We start from the raw sequence: 22075 nt of genomic DNA, 5'->3' as shown, positions 1-22075 counted from the left end.
GGGAGAATTTATATATAGCATCCCGATCCACACCATTCCAGGAGATGGCGGTAATGCGTATCAATAAGTTGCTTTCCAACCGCCATCGAAAACAAAGAAGAAGAAACGTAGGCTTGGCAGTAGTGTAAAGCTGCAGCAGCATGGCAGACACCAGTGAGGAGTCACATGGTTGTGAAAACGAAGATAAATGCTCTGATAATGATTTTGAAACGTCAAAACTCGGGACCAAAGAATAGTAAGTGTCGATTGTCCAAATGTTTGCGCAATGGTTCATGTTGGCGACTCAACGTGTCAGTTAGCAGATATCTGCATGCTATTAGTTCAGAGAACTGCCTGTTTGTCACATAGAGAGCAAAGTTTCAACCTTTGCCAGTTTCTAAAGGAAACTTAAACATCTGCATTTATGTGTTGATTTATTTTTAGCCTAAGCATGCTCACAAACGGCCGTTTTATCCTCTTGTTTATGATGTAATTGCATCCAGTTTTTTAATGTGTATATAATGCAACAGATTGTCTTGAGTATTTGTTTCCATTTTTTCAATAGTTTTCTTACTCTGCAGTTGGGAGGAAGCCTACCAAAAAGAACTAGAGACGTTTAAAGACATTGGAGACATTGGGGAAATATGGTATGTTTTTCTTTTTGTGCTGATCACTATGTTTATAGAGAGGGTTTTTTTTTTCCACAAAATTATGATATTATATTTCCATGTGTCTTAAGTTTTAGTATTACAGAGGGGTTAGTAAAAAGGTAAACACAAAACGATAAACTGTGATGTTGAGGTATTTAGGATTGACTGCTAAAAACAGGAGCTGCGCAAGCATATTTATCCTTTTTTCATCAGAAACTTCTCTAAAGGGAACAGCAATTATCTAAAAGAGGTAATTTGTCCAAATTGAAGTGAATCAGAAACAAATGCTGGTGGCACCTTAAAGATCAGAGCTTGGATCTGGGAATAACATAAAATTGTACCCAACTATATTCAAGTTCTTTGGAAAACCACTTATTTTCCATCTGTATTTACTAAAAATAGAAACCAGGATAAACTACACTTTGTGCAAAGCCTCTTGATTTTTTTCTTTTTTTTTTTTTTACATTGTCCCTATTAAATACATTCAATCAGTACTCAAGATGCGATCCCAATTATTAAAAAAAGTAGGGATGCACCGATCCACTTTTTTCACCTCCGATACGATATCGATATTTGAAGTTTAATGTCGGCCGATACGATACCAAAAACAACACTGAGTTATTAGCTAAAAAATTGTTTTATTGTGTAAAAAAAAAAAAAAAAAAAAAAAATCTGGGATCATTCTTCTGTGCATATGATTTGACTTCCCTTTTCTTAAAAAAAAAAAAATTGGAAATAACCCAAATATAAATGTTATGACTCATTTATTTAACAACTGTGCACAAAATCTTAAACCAAAAGCTCTCTGACTTCGTCAACATGTAAAAAAAAAAAAAAAAGTGTCATTATTATTATCATGTATCACCTCTATGATTTTCTTTTTTGGCCTGTATACTGTTACATGGAAAAATGTTACTTCTTTCCTTTGCTTCGAGAAGTTAGGTGCTTCCCGCTGCTTCCTTTTTGTTTGCCGAGTCCGATAATCTCAGCATGTTCCTTCTTATGAAACTTCTGGAGGTCTTTCATTAAAGGAATAGTACACCCAAAACATGATTAGCCTTCATTTTCTACTCACCCCCATGCTGAACAACACTCTGGAGTACTTTTTTGATATCTCAAATGCATCTGGAGATCTGGGAGGCTTCTTGCTGTCTGCTGACATTCAAATAATGGAGGTCTATGGTGCCCGAGACAGAAAGGTCCATAAAAGTCCACAAAAAACTTGTCAATATTCCTCCATACTGCTCGTCCAATGTATTCCAAGTGTCCTGAGTGGGTAGCATCCAGAATTTACTCGAAACGAAGTCATTTAGAATGTTTTTAGAGCATAAACAGTAGTGTATAGGATTTCCGGAAAGCGCGCACATGCGCGATCACGACGCTACGGAAGCCGGCAGACCAAACCAGATGAAAGTGCACATTCAGCGTCTGCTCTGCCGATAATGCAAGCGTAGAAGAAGAAATGTGCCGTTTACCTGTGCAAAGAAAGAAACAACGAAAGAAAAATGTCTGAGGACTTCAGTGTTGAGGAAGAGCATGAGTTCTTTGCCGAGCTGAATGCGCTGGTTTGGTCTGCCGGCTTCCGTAGCGTTGTGATCGCGCATGTGCGCGCTTTCAGGAAATCCTATACACTACTGTTTATGCTCTAAAAACATTCTAAATGACTTCGTTTCGAGTAAATTCTGGATGCTACCCACTCAGGAAACTTGGAATACATTGGACGAGCAGTATGGATGAATATTGAAACGTTTTTTGTGGACTTTTATGGACCTTTCTGCCTCGGGCACCATAGACCTCCATTATTTGAATGTCAGCAGACAGCAAGAAGCCTCCTAGATCTCCAGATGCATTTGAGATATCAAAAAAGTACTCCAGGGTGTTGTTCAGCATGGGGGTGAGTAGAAAATGAAGGCTAATCATGTTTTGGGTGTACTATTCCTTTAAGTTGGTAGTGTTAATAGTTAATATGGCCGTGTTCTGTTGTTGCGCTGCCGCATGACGGCAGAGCATAGCATAGAGTTAGAAGGAATAGATCGGCCCCTATATCGAGTCAATTGTCACCGATACCGATCTAGTTTTTTTTCCTTATATCTGGACAGATACCGAAAAAAATATTGGACCAGTGCATCCCTAAAAAAAGTCTTAAAAATCATCCACCCATACCATCCCCTGTTACATTATATTACCGAATGTGTAAAATTTCTGCTATATATATTAACAGTAATGGCAATAATATTGCCCTTTCAACATTTCGCGGGCTGTGGGATTATGAGTAGCCTGAGCAAAATACAGAAACTCAAAGAAGTGTCCTACCATGACTATGAAGCTGATCCCAGTGGGAAATTTGTCCTCTGCATTAGTCCCTAACTATGTAGGGGCAGTGATAGCCATGCCAGTCCAGGGACTGACTGCAGTTCTGCTGTAAGGTGCCTTGGTCAAGGTCAATGACCGGCGTACCTACGATGTAACAACCATACCATTCATATTGCTTTAGGTTAAAAGACTATATTAATTGGGTTATAAATGCTTCCAAATAAAAAAATTCCACCATGCCCCTTCTGTTTTTTTGTTGTTGTTTTTTTACAACTAGACTACTGAATACATAAAACAACTTTACCAATTAAGATGCTCTGTGAAAAGCTATTGTTAGCAAAGCAAGATAAAAAAAATAATGTATTTCTCATGTTTATACTTCTGTTTTTTACAGTTCTGTTAACTGTAAGACATTTTTTTTGTTCTTTTTTATTCCATCTAAAGAAGCCTTTTCTGATAGCTGCATTATATCCCCTTTCCTCTCTGAGAGGTTTATTTTTTCTTACTGAATAGCTAAAGTTAAAATGTAATTTGCTCTTTTCATATCTCTAATGCTACATACATCCCGGGCGCGATTCAAGCAGCAGAACCAGCTGGTTTACATGCAAAGCGTATGGTTGATGCGCATCAAGGTGCATGAGAAGGTCCTGCAGCACGTCTCGAGCAGTGCATCTTGGTGCATCAGAGCAGCTGAAGCAGCGCCTCATGAGTCTCTGAGCATCTGAGGCGCGATACGCGCTGCAAAAGAAGCAGATGCTGGAGTTGGAAAAACTAGAACTTTTGCTAATCTCTGAGCTGGCAGGGAGACGGACAGCCCTGCTTGTGTAGAGTGCTACAATCACTCCCTTGAAACAGTTTATTAATGCCTACATTAGTTTACAATCTTCTTCCAGTCGCCATGAACAGTAGTGAAAAACTCTTAAGAGAGGACTGGGTCTGAGGCAGCTGTTGCTCAATTTCCAGTGACAGCGCACCGTCGGTATGTTCCAACAGCGAAATAATATTTTAACGCAGGATCGTAATCTTGATGAACTGAAAGCGCATACGATGCTTTGAGGTGGACTTTCTCACTTATATTAAAACTACTTCTTACCCACTTATCACAGCAACTATAGTAAAGCTGCTCTCTGCCATTGAACACAGGAGCAGCTGAAGCATCTGTACACTCTTTACTGGACGTGCTTCAGGAACGTCAAAGATGCTCCTAAAACCCATCTGACCTCAAAATTTACAAATGTTGCACCCTTAAAAAGAACTAAAAAAACAAATAGATTTTCGTTTTTGTGCAACTTTATTTAAATAAATCCACGGTTCGAGCATACAGCAGTTATATAGTTTTCTTTTTTTATAAAAGGTCATGAACTTTCTTCTCCCATCATGCATCGTGTCCTCTTAAAGGGGTATTATCATGACATAAATGTATGAAATACAAAAGCTAAAAAAAAGTAGTTTGAGCACATAATTTGTCATAAACCAAATTAATTGTACTAACTCTACTAAATCAAATAAACGCTTGCACAATAAAATAATTATGCCTATCAATTTTAACTTTATCACGTTCTTACGCTAATGTATTTCTAGGGCTCTACACCAGCATTAAAAATGAAATCTCATTCTTCTGTGTAAGGTTTTTAGCTCTTTTGTCTACTTATTTTTCACCCCAAAATGTCCCTATTGTGAATCTAGGAAAACAAAATAATTTCTCTCATTTTATTATAATACAACATCAGGTTTAAAGATAAAATTTATAAAGTATTGTCTATTCAATTAACATGTGAAACCAAAGGTATGATATAAATTGCAGAAAGGACACAGCCTTTATTTTGTTCATTGTCTGACACAAAATTAGGCTAATTATTTCCTGTTGAAGGTCCATTTTTTTTCTTTTCAGTTTATCAAATTGTTTTCTACTAAATTGAAACATTTCTTACACTAAAGTTACCTTGCCTTGAACAATCTTGGAAAAGTTATAAATACAAGTGAAAAGTCATTTTATAACATTTTAACTTACCATCCAGTTTATTTTAAATAAATGAATAAAAATGTCCAGTGTCGGCCATTCTATTGAATATATTGGTATCTGTCCCTTAATCAAACTGGGCCAGCAGCATGTGTTCTGGGAGGAGTACAGACGTTCCATTTGTTTGGGTTTGTCGCAGTGATGGTGATAACAGAGCAGTATTATGAGGTGTTTAACTGAAGCACCATTTTTAATGGTGATCAATGGGTAGACAAATACGTGTCACTAAATGTCAATATTTGGCCATAGCTGCAATATTTAAATAGTTAGCCCAGATTTTTGGTAAAGGTGCTTTCCTAATAAAGACACATCCTTCAACAAATCAGGAAGTGCCACTGAATAGATTAGTATAAATGAAAAAAGATGGTGTTTTTGTAGTTTCTTTTATGGGATTATTCATGTTTAGCTCCACTTTAAATATTACTCCAGCTTTCTTTTTTAAATATTGATGTAGTACATAGAATTTTTTAAAACCTTCTTTGTTTTTGGTTTTGAATTTAACACAACAGTGAGTATAATTGGATTCACCAACAATTTATTTATTTTTTTCTTTAAAGGTTTGGTGAAGAAAGCATGAGTCGTGTCCTGCGATGGATGGACAGAGCTAAGATCCCAGAGGATGCAGCCATTCTTGATATCGGCACTGGAAATGGGGCCTTCTTGGTTGAACTGGTGTGAGCAAAGTCAAATTCAAATAAAATGCAACTTTTTCAATTTACAGAGAGACATAGTTTTAAGTGTTGATGGTTCATTTTGATATGAAAACTTTTCCTCTAACAAAACCACTGTGAATGGTGGTAATATATTTTACACATTCTGCATCAAAATACAACATGCGTGTAAAAGAAAAAAAGAGTACTATGGTTTTAAAAGGATAAAAGTGTCTAAGAGCAATTTATGTCTACCATGTTGTTGTAATGCATCTGAATTATGTTTTTTTTTTGGTTAGGATAATAATACAGCAAAACAGAATACACCAATTTTAATACAAAAGAATTGAGTAAGCCATGCACTTTTTTATTTCATAGATTACCTTTAATCTTAATTTGCATGTTTTGTTTTTTCTTAGGCGAAGCATGGATACAAGAACCTTACAGGTGTAGATTATTCCCCCGCATCAATAGAACTGGCCAGAAACATCCTGCAGGCAGAGGGCTTGACTGATGTCACTGTGAAGGTGAGCTTGTTTTTTAAATCTATAGATCTGCAGGCATCCGTCATTTAAAAAAAAAAATGTAAACATGGACATAAAAGTCGAATTTTACTTTGCTGCTTTAACTTTTACCATGCTTACCTCAGAAAGTCCTAGAGTTTAAATGACCTATTGTGTTTTTACGCACACACAAAACATCATAAATGACCAGAAAAGGCTCCCAGATATATGGTGGGATGAGATCAAACTACTGGTTTTGTGTCAGTAAACGGTGAAGATGGCTAAAAAAATCCCCACACAAAGATCTTGACCTAGATTATTAAGGTTAGCTTGCTGATGAGGGATGTTTCAAACAGCTTTATCTTAAAGCTGTCATTAGGAAACCTAGTTACACCAGCATAAAAAAAAAAAGCAGAGTAAAGAAAAATCAGCAGCATCCGCCAGAGAGTTAAATGAGCCGAGGTTTGGTCTGCCGGCAAGAAGGTTTGGAGGAACAGATTAAAGTGGAAGAAAATATATATATGTGTTCTGCTTGAAGTGAAAGAAAAAGTGTCTGTTTAGGTCATCCAGAAGGAGAGTTAGCCAGCTGTGACCAGACTATTCAGAAGAGCTGGAAAGATTGTGCGGAGGAATGACTTTGAACACAGTTGTGCACTGATGATAGTGGTATTTATTAGGGCTGTGAATCTTTGGGATTCCTACGATACTCCATACTTTAGCAGCAACAAACACAGTAGCTCACACAACACTACACACCACTCTGTAGCCTGTTAGGCTAACGCTTGCATGCCTGTGCATAGCTCACAGCTGCTCATTGGTTTCGCCAAACTACGGTGCCTGATAAAGCACATCGCAACCACAAAAAAAAATAGTTTTTAAAGAAAATGAGAATCGATTCTGAATCTTTAAATGTTAGAAAAGCGATTTGAGCTCAAATAGATTTTTTTCTCCACCCCTAGTATTTATTATTTTAAGGGGACTTTCTGCCCAGAATATGGGTTATAGTACAAAAATGATATATCTCACCCAAGTTGTTAAGTATAAGAAAAAGGAGTGTAATCCCTGTGTAATGACCTTAAGGCACATTTGTGATCCTTACACCTTATACATGTTTTTGCTCTGAAAGGTTTTGTTAGCATTTGCACTTTGTTCCGACGACAATTTTGCATCCAAATTTAATTCAAGGCAATATTTTGGTGATTCTTTGTTGTAACTCTGAGGAGATCTGCAGCTCAGGCAAGAGAATCTGTCTGCAGGACAGCTTTCGATTGTGCACTCCAAAATAGGAGTGAAAAAGTGGAGAAAATAAAGTCCTGTAGGGCTACTATGGGACTTTATATGGTTTATTAGGGTCACAGCAAATATGTGGAAGAATGTGCTCTGATAACATGAGGTCAAAATGAATCTTTTTTTACTTTCCATTAAAAAAACACCTAACACTGACAAACATAAGCACATGTTCTCTGCAGTGAGCTGTGGTAGGCAGCGTCGTGCTGTACTCATGTTCTTCTTTTGCACAAACTGACAACCAGATTAAAAGTGGAAGAGCTGAATGGACGTCATTCATCCCATATTTGGACCAGCTAGTTATTCAGTATCTGATCTGAGTTTTAGGGCTGTGCAGCTCTAATGAAAAGGTTGAGAAACCTTAGCTGTGTTAACCAAAGAAAATGCATTAGAATGGATGGTTATCCCTTTTCAAAAAAAAAATAAAAAAAGTCTGCTTAAACCCAAATAGAAATGGTTTATAGATGCATGGTGGTCCATCAAGCGTGTCATGAGCAGGTTATGTTCATATTCCGTCGATGTTCTACATGAACACACCCATCAAGGTGTGCTCTCTGCCTGGGCAGAAGGGTTTCCCTTAAAGTCAATATTGACCCCCGCCTGCATAGGGGAGGCATAGTGGTGCAAACATGTGAGAGAGGAATGTTGGCATCTCTCATTTATGCAGCATTGAAAGTTGCCAAAATAATCAGAGCATGTTTGTCTTAAATAGGTCAGTTATGGTTCTAAATTAACCTCACGGCCCTCTCAGTTTACAGTAGTAATGCTCTGTTTGAGCATCTTCTCAATATTTTGTGTTCTGCATGCTTAAACACAGCTGTGAAAATATCTCTAGGTATCTAAACCTAGTGAGCCACTGTTGATGTTCCTTCATAAATCTCATATATTGTGGTTGTGTGTTTATAAGTACGCGGCTGGTGGATTCACACCGGAGGTCTGGGATTTTATGCTCTGCCCACAGAAAGGCTTCTCTCTTTCTGTAGTGGATGTGTTGGTTCTGAAGCCTGTGCAGACGAAGCAGAAACGTGACTTTGTTTTGCAGCTTTAGAGTTCAGAGTTAAGGCGGTCCTTTTTTTTTTTTTTTTTTTTTTTTTTTTTTTTTATTATATCATAGACACATCTTCAACTTGTGATCTTTTGCTTTTTTTTTAGGAGGTTGATTTCCTGAGCTCTGCAGGAGAACTCAGAGGTTTTGATTTCTGCATTGACAAAGGAACATTCGATGCCATTAGTTTAAACCCGGACAACAACAAGGAGTGCAAAAAACTGTATGTCCGCACCCTAAAAGAAGCTCTTAAAGACAATGGCATGTTTGCTATCACTTCCTGTAACTGGACCAAAGAGCAGTTGCTAGAGAGATTCTCTGACGGTAAGAGGATATGAATGAGTAAAAATTGTGTTTTTACTATTCTTGGATTTTTGATGGGAGGTTTTATTATAATGTATAAAATTTTAGTTTTTGTATTCTATAGATTTCTTGCTGGTAAAGAGATGCGTATTTTGGGGGAAAAAAAAAAACAAAAAACATTTCAACCGTTTTAGTGCATTACATTAGGAAACTTTAATGAATTTAATGTGATAGACGAACGCAGAGAAGTGGAGAATATGTGATGTGGAAGGAAAATATTATCTAGTTAGATTGTTTACAAATAAAAATCAGAAAAGCATGTAATGTACTATTCTAAATCTGAGTGAACACTATGTAAACAGATTTGTGATCCAACTAGAATATGTCTCTATCAGTTGAACATCCAGACAAATCTTTAATAAAAATAGAACCTTACTTGTTACTTTCTAAAACCTAAGTATATTTTGATATTATTTTTTTTTCTTTTCTCTGTGCTGCACATTTAGGGTCGTCTAAATAAATTTAGCTCCCATCTACTTTTCCTGTTTCTGAAGTAAAGCACCCCAGAGCATGATGCTGTCACCACCATGTTTCACAGTAGAGCTGGTTTGATCCCAATCACATGCTTCACACAGCATTTTGCATTTGGGCCATAAAGTTCTGTTGACCTCAACATCTGACCAGAGGACCTTGTTTCTCACTTTCCTTACATGGCTGATTGCAATCTGGACCTTTTATGGTTTTACTAGAATTATAGCTTTCTTCTTGTCACTTCATAGAATAGTTCTCTAAGGTTAAATTACACCCAAGTCGACCATGTTTACTAATTAGACAAAGTTGGGTTTACCTGGATTTTATTAAGGAGAATCACAATAAGGAGGCTAAATACAAATGCACATTTTTCAGGTTTGTATGAATTTTTATTTTTTTTTTTTACGTTTTGGGGAAACTAATACATAATTTCAGATTTTATTTCACAATTATGCACTACTTTCCTATAACCTCCAAATATGATTAAAGTCAAAGGGTATGAATACATTTCAATAGATGCTTTATAACAATGGAAAAGCAAGTGGAACAGCATATACCAAGCTTAACATTTTTATTTCAGCGGTTGAGGTTGTTTGTCATAATGCAGGAAGGTATTACTATCAATTTTTAAAATATTAAAGGCGATAGCCATAAATCTAACCTCTTCCTGCCTGTAAGTGGCGCCCCTGGGCTCACCGTTCTTGTTCTGTAATGTCTTCCAGGCGGTTGCCAGGTCTGATGGTATCTGGATTAGCATTAGCAAGGTTTTAACCTCCATGTGGCCTCTGAGCACCTTTTCTTTATTAAGTCAGCACCAATGCTCAGAAGCTTGACCCCTGTTCACATTAGTTTAGCTTTTATTATTTGGTTTAATCTGTAAAATAAGAAAAGGCTATTTCTCAGAGCTCTCACAGCTAATAGGATCTGGCAACATCTGAATTTCGTCTCACATGACTTCAAACTTCTATTCCTATTGGTGCAAGAATCCTTTATGTAGATATTGGCATCATAACCATAAGTGAATGTTTACATATTATGGTTAAAATTGATAAAAAAAAAATCATTTATGTAATTCATATAAAATTATTGTTTTACTCTACACCACTCTAGATGTTCTGTGGATGTATACATTTGAAATTTTTTTTTTTTTTATAAAATGTAGAGATTACCTCTAAATTTACCCTAGTAATGCTTGTAGAAACCCCTGTAGATGTAGAATTTATAAAATAGATTTAGTGTTTTTTTCTTAAGCTCAATGTTTTTAGAACTAAACTGCATATCAATCAAATCCCAATAGTATACTTCTTATTTTCTCTGACTACATCAGTGTTTTTGTGTTTAGTTTGGTTTTAAACTGTCTTTCTGGCATGCAGCAGCTTTATATCAAACTGTTCTGTTGTCTAACTCTCTGTACCAAAAAGAAAAGAAAAAAACTCTCAGACAGATTTTCAGTCTCAATAATTACTTGACAGGTTGTTAAGCAGCAGGGAACAACGGCCCGTACAGTATGAGTATAGGCAAGCTTCCACTAGCTGTCACTCGTCTGTCTGCAGTCGCTCTGGAGAGCCTGCAGGGGGCCAAACAGCCTTGAAAACTCATCTTTCACACTGACAGCTTGCCTTTACTAGACCCCAGGAAGCAGCACAGATGGTGGACGGATGGTTGTCTCACTTTATTGCCGGCTGAACCTCCTTTTAGTTACTTAGTTATGGTCCATAACAAAATGAGCCTTTGCCTGTGTTTTGGTGGATATTCCTAACTTGGCAGTAATCTGTTTTTTTGTGTGTGTGTTTTTTTTTTTTAACAGGATTTGAATTTGTACAGGAGTTGCCTACCCCTAGTTTCCAGTTTGGAGGAAAAACTGGCAACAGTGTGGCAGCACTTATCTTCAAGAAAGTACACAGTTGAGGTTTCAAAAAGTGAATGTTTGTCTTTTTTTGCAGTAGTTTTTTTTTTTTTTTTTTTTTCAACATTTTTGTTTCTATTTGATGCAGAACATTTTATTAGTCTGTTCTACAAGACCTGACCCCAGTATGTTGCAATAAAACAAATGAATGGTAAATATTAGAACAGTTTTTGGTTTAATAAAATGAGTTTTTGTTTTATTGCACTCATGACTGTTATCTTCAATTTTGTTTTTAACCAAACAGGAAACAAGATCTAGTTTTTTCCAGTCTTCAACTATTCATTTTTTCCCTCCTTCCATAAATCATCCTGTAATCCCTGACATGTCTTTGCAACGACTTCTTTGAGAATCCGAACACAGAGATGACCAGTATTCTCTCTCGCTAGGTTATAAATTTAATTTGCCTCCAACCATTGTGAGAATGGAGAGAATGGTGCCCATCTAATTGGTTAAACTGGAAACCAGCAACACTGGGGGTCCCGAGGATGATGATTAACAACTTCTAACATCATGAATAAACAGGAGGCTGTGGCTTCTATGGGAGAGGAGCTTTGCTACCCTCCTCCTTCCTAAATGGCATCATTAATATCTGCCAAGCTCTGGATGCTAATTGCAAGCTGCACAGGCAAGTGGCCCAATGGGAGCCGTCCACGTCGACACACACTATTGAGTAAACACATCCGAGATTTACAAGAATTACTGCCTGGAAATTTACAAGACTGTGTATCCTGTCTGGTTAAGGCACGTTGTGCCCACATTTACAGCACTGAGATTTTCCCATGAAGTGAAATGTTTTTGTTGGGTTTTGGAGTTTCTGCTCAATGGAATCATCCCCTCCTGCAGGCTCAGTGTTTTTAATGTGTAATTATGCAGCAGGTAGTGTTTCACATTTCTCTCAACATGTCATGAAAACTTAAACTAATGTTGGAATGATGTTTCCCACAGTGATATTCAACTTTTTTTTTCTTGTAAAAAGGTTGTTTTTGTTAAATATATTAAGTGTTATTCGTACACAAGTTGAGATTTTTTTTTTCTTCAAATTAGGTTGGCTTCCAGGGATATTTGTTGCCCATAGATGCCACTTTGTTATACCACCAATATTTCTGCGATTTCTTGGTGCGTTGGAGTCCATACTTTTCTGTCTGCAGACTAATGGGATAGTTTTCTTATTTTCTCTACTGTTAAGTGATTGATGGCCTGGACTGCTGTTCAGTTATATATGTGGGGTAGCTGGTTGGACTGGATACATAAGGCTGTGCACCTGTGCATCATTTTTTAGAGGAATTATTAGAAGGTATACGAGTTCTGAAGATAATGCGACATATCATTTAAAAATAAACTGATTACCTCAAGCTGTTTTTGCCTTGAAATATAGAAGAAACATTTCTAATAATAAACCTGATGATTCTTGTCTTCTCTTTTCTATTTTACGAATGTCTGTTATGCATTTTATAAATATTTTATAAGTCATACCTACAAACTTTTACCCAGGTAATTTTTGAATAATAAAAACCAGAAATCTTGATTTCCTAATGCTTTTTGTGAAGTTATCAGAAGCAGGTGCATGTTGCAGCTTTTTGATTGGTAGATTTTTTTTCTACATCAAATAAAAAAACTACAACAAACAAAAAGTTGACTAAAAGGTATTCTATTGGTTTTAAACAGGTTTTATTTTGTGAAAGTGTATTTAATGCTTTAATCTTTGCAGTGGGTGTCATCCCATTAATGTATATTGATGTGGGTATGAGATCCTGTTAAATAAGCAGTCCTGCTTACATAGATTTTTAAAGCTATTCATTTTTAAAAAAATTTTTACATTTACACATTTAATAAAGAGTTAATTTTTAAACACCGTCTTGCAGAAAAAAAAACAGACCTTTTCAAAACATCCACCATGATAAATGAGTTTCATTACATACATTTACAAACTTCACTTCACTCATAAAATTCACTTACAAAAGAAAGATTTTGCAAAGTTTTTTTTTTTTTCCCAACCCACTGGATGTATTGCCAGCAGCATTCTGGGCTCTTGTTTCAGCTTCTGAAGTGTGATCCTGCAAATATTTATATTTTTCACCTCATCTCCCTGGAAACACGTTTGAAGGTCTGCTAACAGGATTTTTGTGGACTGAAGTGAATTGCTCCAGCATGTAGCGGTGAACTTTTCCGTAGCAGGATTTGGAGTTCTGTTGGTGAGAAACATTTACACACTGCCTTTCTGGGTAATCGCTACCCTGATTACAGTGGGTCCTTATAGTGTTTGCCTCTAGTACCAGCATTTCTTTTGCTCAGTAAATGTGAGCAAAAGTAACTATTATTAATAAAACATGAGTTATCAGGAACTTCTTAAAAAATGTGCAGAAAGAAATATGAAATAACTGAGCTGAAGCCAACATAGAAAAAACCAGAAGTAAATGTCAGTGACTTCAGTGTGTTAAGCTATTATTATTAATAGTTGAATTTATTTTTAAATTTCTTTTAAGTTTCATTAAAGAAATGTTTTCATCAATCTCAGACGGGTAACCTAAAAATGGCCCTTAAAGGAGGTGAGATGCATGGGCCTGTAGAACCTGTTACTATTTCATAAAACTTTATTAGACCAAAAGCTGTTACATTTGTTGCATTTTGATTATCTAATTAAAATCTCTAAAATCAAAGAACCTCACAGACTTATGGACCATCCATGTGATTCCTGGTGATGTTGCTATCAGGTCGATTTGAGGACAAATGCTGTTAGTAACAAGTATGTGTTAACCATGCACATAAAGTGAAACGGGCCTATTACTGAGACTGATGACTTAGTTTCCTCTGGTTACCATCAACACAGGAACAAAAAAAAAATACAACAGAATGTGTTAAATTTGAACTGACCACAAGAACCATTGGGCCGGATTTATCAAGATCCAATTTTGCGTGCAGTAATTTGCGCTCGCAAACTGGAATTGTGCGCGAGGGGCTGAACCATGGTTTGCGGGTGATTTAACAAGAGTGATTGCGTAACTGGTGGAAGGTGCAAAACTGTTGGAGACGCCCTATTTAAATGATGGTTTTGCGCGTTTTGTGGTTTGCGGCAAAGTAGTTTGTAGTCTGTACAAACTAGTGCATTAAGAAATTTAAATCTTACAGTGACCCCCAACAAAAAAAAAATAAATAAGTAAATATATATTTATAAATTGCCAACCTTTATTCCCTAAGGTGGTATGTGCTGCAGTAAAAAAAAAAAAAAAAAAAAAAAACAGGTGTTTTGTATTGGCCTGTGACTGTGGATGAGATCCCCGCAGCATTTGGTACGTTGCTCCACAGGCGCAGGGGGAGAACCCCGACCCCGTCGGACAGCACTTCTGAAAAAACGAGATTGGGAGATCCCAGCTCACGCTGCAACCGTACGCTGGAATGACCCAGATGCAAAAAAGTGCAATGTTGCAAGGAGTTTTGTGATATCTGGTATTGCGTGGGTCCTCTATGTGGCTGGCTCCAAATCCATTCGGAGTTCCCCCAGCAGCTCCAAAATGGCAATGCTGGATAAACTATATGTTTTGATGATCGTTTCCTCGTTCATTCCAAAAATATTTACACGGAGTGAAAAAATGCGTTCTCGGCGTCTCCTTGCTTTATTTCCATGTCTCCTTCTTGCGACTATAACCGCTGCCATGTGTGCGCAATTACGCATACAGACCATTTGCACCTTCTTTTGGAACGTGTTAAATATAGAGTCAGATACCGTTAGCAAAATTGCTTTCAGGTTTAATAAATCAATTTGCGAGTGCTAAATTAATATATTTACATGTTCTCCTCCCACAAGACGCACTTTTGCGTGTAAACGCCCCATATTGCATATTCATTGCAGAAAAAGTACTAAATGGATCAGAGGTGCTATTTACCACGTTTTAAAGACCAAATGCTTTTAGCACGCTGTTGATAGATCAGTTTGTACATTTTTTAGCGTGCGCAGTGAAATAGCTCACGTTTTAATACACGCAAACCTTTGATAAATCCGGCCCATTATGTTTGCTTTTTTGGCTCACAAAGAAATAACACTGAGCTACTGTACATGCACATGCATACATTGTGTTTTGTCTTTACTAGACCTCTAAAGGACATCAAAAACATGGATGGTTAAAGAATTAAGGGGCCTGCTGAGAGCAGATCAGGTTTGACTTCAGGTTAACAAAAGACTAAATAATGAATTATGTTCTTTGCTATAAGAGTAATTAACCAGTGCATGGTATCCTTGATTTTATATCATGTATTTCTAACCCTCATAGAATCCTGTCGTTTTGGAATAATAAATTCTACAGAATTTTTACTCTTTTTTTTTTTTTTTTACGCAAAGGTATGGACAAAGCAGCTATAATCAGATGCAATATTGTATCCACCTAAGGATTAAAAGACTAAGGCACAACTATTAATATCTGCTCTATGATATAGACACGGAGACAATTAATGGTACACCCGGTTAATAAAAAAAACTCACAATGGTCACAGAAATAACTTGAATCTGACACAAGAAATAACACATAAAGATTTGACATGTTAAATCAGCAATCTTATCAGTCTGCGGCCTACATAAAGGGCAATTAACCAGGGGCGGAGTTACATCGGGGGCCAGAGGTGGCCATGGCCACCCTTAGCCAATCATTGGCCACCTCTACCATTTATTTCCCTCTGATACAGATAATTTTTCATATATTAACAATTTCTAGACAACAAAAACACTATGGTTAATTATGCACATCAATATACTAACGTTAAAGATGATAAGTACAGAATTCAAGCAGAAATAGATTTAGTGTTTTATGGGGTAAAGAGAAAATTAAGTGTCTCTAGGTGTCTTCAGTGAAATCATAGATAAATACCTATTTATCTATCGAATGATTACTGATAAAAGTAGGTAAGTAATGACTATGGAAAAGATGTTTGCCCAAAAATCTAACCTTAAAGAATTTTATCCACTATACCTTTTATCTAGAAAGCATTGATGTTTGAATATATTTGTCTATTTGTTAGCAAAGGCAGTGGGAAATTATAGTTTGTCTTTATTTAGAGAATATGGATGTTTTGCTGATTAATTTCCCTGTTGGAACAGAGGTTTTGGTGCCTATCTTTTGGTTATTGCCTGGCCACCCTTACAAAAATGTTCTGGCTACGCCTCTGCAATTAACTTATCATGTTCTGACGTTTTCTCTATATTACAACAGCTGAATAAAAAAAAAATGATGACTAGTTTTGCTTTCTTGTCATAACTAAGCTTTTTCTTCTCGTCATGACTAAAATTTATAGTAAAAATCACACGAGCAGCACCCAGTGGGAGGAGACAGTTGCGGCTTAATGGAACATACCAATAGGAAAGGGGCAGGAGGGCTATAAAATATGTTTTAATCAATAAAACGTGCCCTTTTAGTTAAAAACAAAATACTGTTCTTATTTTCAATCAATCATTTATGTGTCAGCTGCTTCCCTGTGTTTTTGTATTTCAGGTTTTTCTTTGTCCGGGCTGCCTCCGGCCCCCCTCCGCGGTGCTGTTTGGTTTGCACGCGGATATTGCTTCAGTCCGGTGGAGTCTGAAGGCAGCAGCTCTGCTGCTTTCACTGCTTCTCAGTCCTGCTAGTAGGACGCTCCTACGACGGCTGCAACTGCGGAGAAATCTCCCTTCTCTCTACTTTTAATGAAGATGACATAGCTTCAAAAAAGCCTCTGCTGACCAGGTAGTATTTGCTCAAACCCATGGTTGTTTTAAACAGCTGTATAATGATGTTTGTGCTTTGAAACCTGCATGAAGTTTTCTCTCCTCATGCTGGTTTCCCTATAAGCAGCACACCTAGTGGGACTAGAGAGAAAACTTCTGTTTATTTATTTATCAATATTATTTAACTGGAACATAATGAAACGAGAAACATAAAACTGCTTGATATCAGATGCAGGAATAAATAAAGTGAATTGAAGCTGGTTAAGCTTAATAAACAGCTTTTGGTGTGCAGTAAACAAGCACCTTTTAACATCAAACTATCCTCTATTTGACAGAGACAGCCATGACACTGAAGCTGCAGATAATACCTGTGTGTGGATTTACAGTGTGGTTGTTTAGCAGCTTATTGACAAACAGCTCCTCACCACAGATGAGAAGAAACTGAAAGGCTTGAGTGCTTTGCCTCATGAAGCCTTGTTGCATATATCTTCCCCCATCTTCACCACACGTACAAGTTCTTTTTTTCCCCCTCTACAAATAAGAATCAGAAATTACTAAATCTAAGAGTGTTTTGAGGTTAGTTTGCCAAAACATATGCTTTGTTATTTTCCCCTTCTTGATAAGGGAAGGCAGTTGCAGCCAAATTACAAATATTCAGCTTTGTTCTATTATGATTGTACTTCTATATGAATATATATAACCTAAACATATGTTGTTACATATGAAAGCAAACCACTAGGAGCAAGAAACAATAACATACATTGAATGAATCATCTGCAGCTATACTGAACAAGCCGCCTACGCCAGGGTCATTTTGCAGCCTCTTTATTGCAGTCTCGGATCATAATCAAAATGAGGGCACTCAGAAACCATTCAGTAGCTCGTCTCCCCTTAGTTTCATTGTTCCTGAGTTTAGGAAGTAAGCATGCCAACTTATGTTTCGCTTTGCTTAACATTTTATGACTGTTGGTTGATCTATGGTGGATACCAAAAACACACCTTCACAGAGAACCGTTTTTTTTTTTCCTTTTTGCAATTATCTGAAATTCCTAGATGGATGCTTTTTAATCCCCCCTCCTTCCCAGCAGTGCTTGGCCCATAACATGCAAGGACAAGGGACAGATTTGGTCTGCAAAACAGGAAATGTACAGGCTCCTTCAAAGATCCTGCTCTTGTAAATGGCCCTCATGAATAGTAAATATGGCTACAAGTTTAAGGTCGACACTTAACCACAGAAAGGCAGAAGATTAAATCTCACGCCAGCTCTAGTGTCTAATTGCATTTCAGATGTTGATAGGGGTTCCTTACAGCGAACAGAAATAGTTCATGTTGAAGAAAACTTGCTCAGAGGAGCTCTTATTTTTTTGAAAAGAAAAAAAAAAACAACTTTGATGGCTACTCATTGCTGAGGTTTCCAAAATAAACTGCATCTGGAATCTGGAGTCACAGATTCCAGTTAAGGCCAGGTTGTTAAAAAAAAAAGTTAAACCTCTTATGTATTAAAGTACTTTTAATAAGATGGCAGAAAAAGTTTTAAAGTAACAGAATTGTCTTTAACAGTTCCTCCTTTTCAACACCTGTTGCTTTGCACTGCCTGAAAGAAAAAACTTATACACAGGAACTGTCCTTTTGTTCTTGAATGTTTCCCAGTTCCAAAAAATCAATGTGGTTTTCATTGTTTTTTTTGGGAAAAAGAGCGTACACACACAAATGTGATAAAAAAACAATCTAAAAAAACAAAATGTTAATCAGTAATATTTAAATAATATACATCATATTGTGTAGAGTATGCTTTTTGAACAATTATAATCCGTATCTTAAAGGTATAGTGGAGGATTTTCACAAAATTTTGATCTCGACTTTTAATCACAATCCTTAAACGCGTGCAAGAGTGTGCATGACACCATTTCTCCTTGTGCACACTCTATTTAGAAAGTTGCTGTTTGCATCGCTCATACAAGGTTACTTTCAAAAAGAAGATTTACAATTTTTCCACTATGTCAGACTCGACACCGGTAAGTGAAAAAAGTGTCGAGCAGGTAGGACGGCCTTACGTAAACGTATCACCAGAATGATCGACAATTAGTACCGCTTATTTTCATGATCCACCTGGGATAAAAAAAACCTCCACTATACCATTAATGGTTTTGCATCTATAGAAAGAAGTTGTTTCCTTTAAATAAAGGCATTTAATCCATTTTTACACATTTTGAAATCCTTACATACCATAAAAGAGTCGAACTGTGACATTTTTAATCAACATTATCACACTGTGAGAATCTCGTGTCTGGTCACAGCTTGGTGAGAACAAGCCCTCCAAATCAATAAATTGGTGTCATATGAATCTGCAAACCTGCTGCTGCAGTTTGTCTGATGATTACCCCCCCTTAACCCAGTCCAACATTTAGTTTTTTTTACCACTGCGCAAAAAGTTTTGATCATATGCAAAGTGTTTTACCTTAACATTTCAATGAATGAAGATTTTTCAACTCATGTCAGTCTTCCCAGTTTTTTCTGAGAAATCTAAAATAAGAACAATCTCACTCAGCCCTTGAAGTATCTGATTACTGAATTAGTAAAGGAAATGCAATCAACCATTTAACAGAGACTGCTTCTTGCTTTTTTGTTTTTTTTTTGAGCGGCGGTACTCAAAAGTGGCCAGATACCCTGGCAAATCATTGTTCACAGTGGCTGGCAGTCACTTTAATGAAGTGCAGCTTTGGCGTGCAGCACTTGTACTCGACAACAGCTCTGGCGCTGTTAGACAGCGGGCCTGTTTTGGACATGCTGGAAGCATAATTTATGGCAGCAATCTTAGGCTGGTGGGTTGGGTTTTTTTTCTAAGGGGATCGCTCTGCGCTGCAGTGTGTGCTTAAGATGCTAACATTCACAAAGCCTTTGTGTTGCAAGCAAAAGGTCCTATTAGAGCTCCATTCTGCCAGTGGGCAGCTGTGTGCCTGTGGCTGAGCCAACCTCTGGTCCATTCAGCGTCTCTGCGTAGAGCTCAAACTCTGTCTGCACTCTGACGCACATGCTGCCACCTTCAACCCACTCCTTTTTGCATTCTTTATTCCAGTCGGCCTATTTCACCTCCACCCATTGCTGTTTTTTTGTCTCTCTTTATATTTCATACCGCCCTGTGATGTTCCTGCAAAGATAACACAACTGGATTGTTTGCCATGTCTCCATGTTAGATTTACGTTTCAGTGACCTGTGCTCCAGTCCAGACAAGCTGCAACGTATATTTACTCCATGCTCTGTATTTATATGAATTCTTCCCTTCTCCAATGAACATGTTTCTTCCTCATTAACATAACAGATTTGAGAGTCTGGCGTCTTGTCACCCACAGAGCCTAAGACCTGCATCTGAAAAGAAAAGAAAAGAATGGCGTAGAAAAGAAAAGAGGCAGACTCGCATACACAGGAACTCCCCCAACCCCCTAAAAAGCAGACTGCTTAGATGAAAGGATTTCTGGGGTTGCAATTGAAATGTCCCCATCCACTCATCTCACTCCTGTGTTTATACATGGTGACCATGAGGAAGCATCTCGAGTCTGAGGAGAAAATAAAGTAGAGCAAAGTTTTTGACTCTCAAATGAGGATCTGTCCCCTCAGGCATAGTTTTTGTTAGTTCCTTTGCATATCCACTGGGATGCTATTGTATGCTTTGTGTGCGCTTAACCTGTTTCTTACTGAAAAACCCCCCATAGTCCAGGTGAGCTGATGTTTTTTGCATTTTGTTTATTTTTCTTATTGTATTCTGCGGTTTATGAACAACAGCGTTTTGCATTCCTGTCTCTCTATTTCCTGGCTACGCTGGAATGAGCTTTCCTCGAAACTTGACCCCATCGTGTCTTTCTAGATGGTTCAATGAGGGACGGGCATTTCTATACCTACCCCCTTTTCTGATACCATCTCCCATTTGCCTCTGTTTAGAAACAGAGAACTGAAAGCTTCGGTTAGCGTTCAGCACAGACAGCCTTATTTTGTGTATTTTTAGAGCTTGTTTTTTATTCTCTGGTAAGACAGAACTTATTTAATTTTTTTTTTAGAGTTAAAGGAATAGTCTTTATTTGAAACTACTGAGATTTGTGAAAATAAAAACCTTTACTCTATTTCTAAAAGCAGGAAAACACCTTAAACTAGAGCCTTAAGGTTCACTTTCCGGTGTTTTACTACTTTTCACTTATAGTTTTACATAAATAAGATTTTTGTTAACAGGTTTTGGCTAGAGAGAGGAACCAGCTTTTTTTTTGGGACCATATATATATTATTTTTATTTTTGTCTTAAAAAGGTCTGACTCAGCAGACCCGTCTCACCACTGCAGGTTTAACAAAGGCAGCACTTCCGTCAAGCCTGGTGCCAAATTTCCATCAGTGTTGATCAGTAGTTTGGCCAAGAAATACCTGTAATATTTAACACTGAGCTAGATTTTCCAGAGAAAAGACAGCCCAGATGTTTATGGGCGTTGGTGTCATTTTCACTTTAGTGTAAGTGCGAGTAAGACTTTAATCTGACATTTCAAAGTCAAACATTATTTTCTGCACTTGATCGAACACTCTCTTCTTAATAACTTTCTTTTTTTTCTGTGTTTAAAACCTTAGTAAACTTTTTCTTTTATGATTCGTATCATCTGTGTGATGAGATCAGGTGATGAAGTAACATAGTGAGATAAATAAATTACAAGTTTATTATATACCAGCTTTTCATTTGTTGATTGAGATTGTAAGGCATTTTTGCATCTGTAGGAAAACTCTAAATGCTTTTTATTCAGCATTAGAAATAAAACCTGGTTTTCCTGGTTTGTGTCATTTTTTTTGACACTTTGCTGCATCCTTAACAGCGTCTTTCTCTACAAGCTTAGGCTTGATAACAAAGCCAGTGTGACCAGATAATCCTGCTCTTACCAATCGTGTAATGATCTACAGTCTTTATACTCTTGTGACATATTGTGTTTGAGTCTGTCTGCGTGTTTTACATTTTTATTTTACACAAAGCTGCAGGTTATTCCCAGCATCGGTAGAATAAACATTTTAACTGATTTACAACCCGGCTGGCTGGCTGCAGTTCAGATATTTCTGAGAAATAAATCCAGATGTGACAGACGTGTTGCAAAGACTTTTGTGACTAAAGCTAAATTCTGTTATGGATTTTTCTTTTTTAATATATTTGTATTACACATCTTAAAACATAAAGATTGT

General features: G+C 37.0%; 2 protein-coding genes across 4 annotated transcripts in view; both read left to right on the top strand.

Annotated features, from left to right (window-relative positions):
- Positions 1-81: 81 nt before the first annotated feature.
- eef1akmt2 (EEF1A lysine methyltransferase 2) lies at positions 82-12269 on the top strand. 3 transcript variants are annotated; one of them, XR_005280845.1, is made up of 7 exons: positions 82-235; positions 561-626; positions 5520-5634; positions 6032-6139; positions 8555-8771; positions 11089-11380; positions 11432-12269. XR_005280845.1 is itself a non-coding variant. In XM_038285368.1 (6 exons), the coding sequence occupies exons 1-6, from the start codon at positions 141-143 to the stop codon at positions 11187-11189; spliced, it is 702 nt and encodes a 233-aa protein (XP_038141296.1). In that variant the 5' UTR covers positions 82-140; the 3' UTR covers positions 11190-11381. The 3 variants fall into 3 exon arrangements, 2 of the variants coding, with proteins under 2 accessions (XP_038141296.1, XP_038141297.1); XM_038285368.1 differs by lacking the exon at positions 11432-12269 and having other exon boundaries at positions 11089-11381; XM_038285369.1 differs by lacking the exons at positions 82-235; positions 11432-12269 and adding an exon at positions 320-468 and having other exon boundaries at positions 11089-11381.
- A 4468-nt stretch (positions 12270-16737) lies between these two features.
- LOC119783775 (protein FAM53B-like) overlaps positions 16738-22075 on the top strand; it is a 31559-nt gene continuing 26221 nt past the window's right edge. The window contains exon 1 of the mRNA XM_038285433.1: positions 16738-16892. The gene's annotated coding sequence lies outside the window, so the exon portion shown is untranslated. The remainder of the gene's footprint in view (positions 16893-22075) is intronic.

This window comes from Cyprinodon tularosa, unplaced genomic scaffold, assembly GCF_016077235.1.
Source record: "Cyprinodon tularosa strain WSP-4 unplaced genomic scaffold, ASM1607723v1 ctg210, whole genome shotgun sequence".
Classification (NCBI taxonomy): domain Eukaryota; kingdom Metazoa; phylum Chordata; class Actinopteri; order Cyprinodontiformes; family Cyprinodontidae; genus Cyprinodon; species Cyprinodon tularosa.
Note: the sequence above shows the minus strand (reverse complement) of the source record. Positions and strands in the feature narration are given on the sequence as shown.

Bases quoted from the DNA above. Each gene is read 5' to 3' on its own strand.
- eef1akmt2 (XM_038285368.1), top strand. From the start codon at position 141: ATGGCAGACACCAGTGAGGAGTCACATGGTTGTGAAAACGAAGATAAA. The intron at 5,635-6,031 runs GTGTGAGCAAAG...GTTTTTTCTTAG, and splicing joins GGGCCTTCTTGGTTGAACTG to GCGAAGCATGGATACAAGAA. The intron at 6,140-8,554 runs GTGAGCTTGTTT...CTTTTTTTTTAG, and splicing joins TGACTGATGTCACTGTGAAG to GAGGTTGATTTCCTGAGCTC.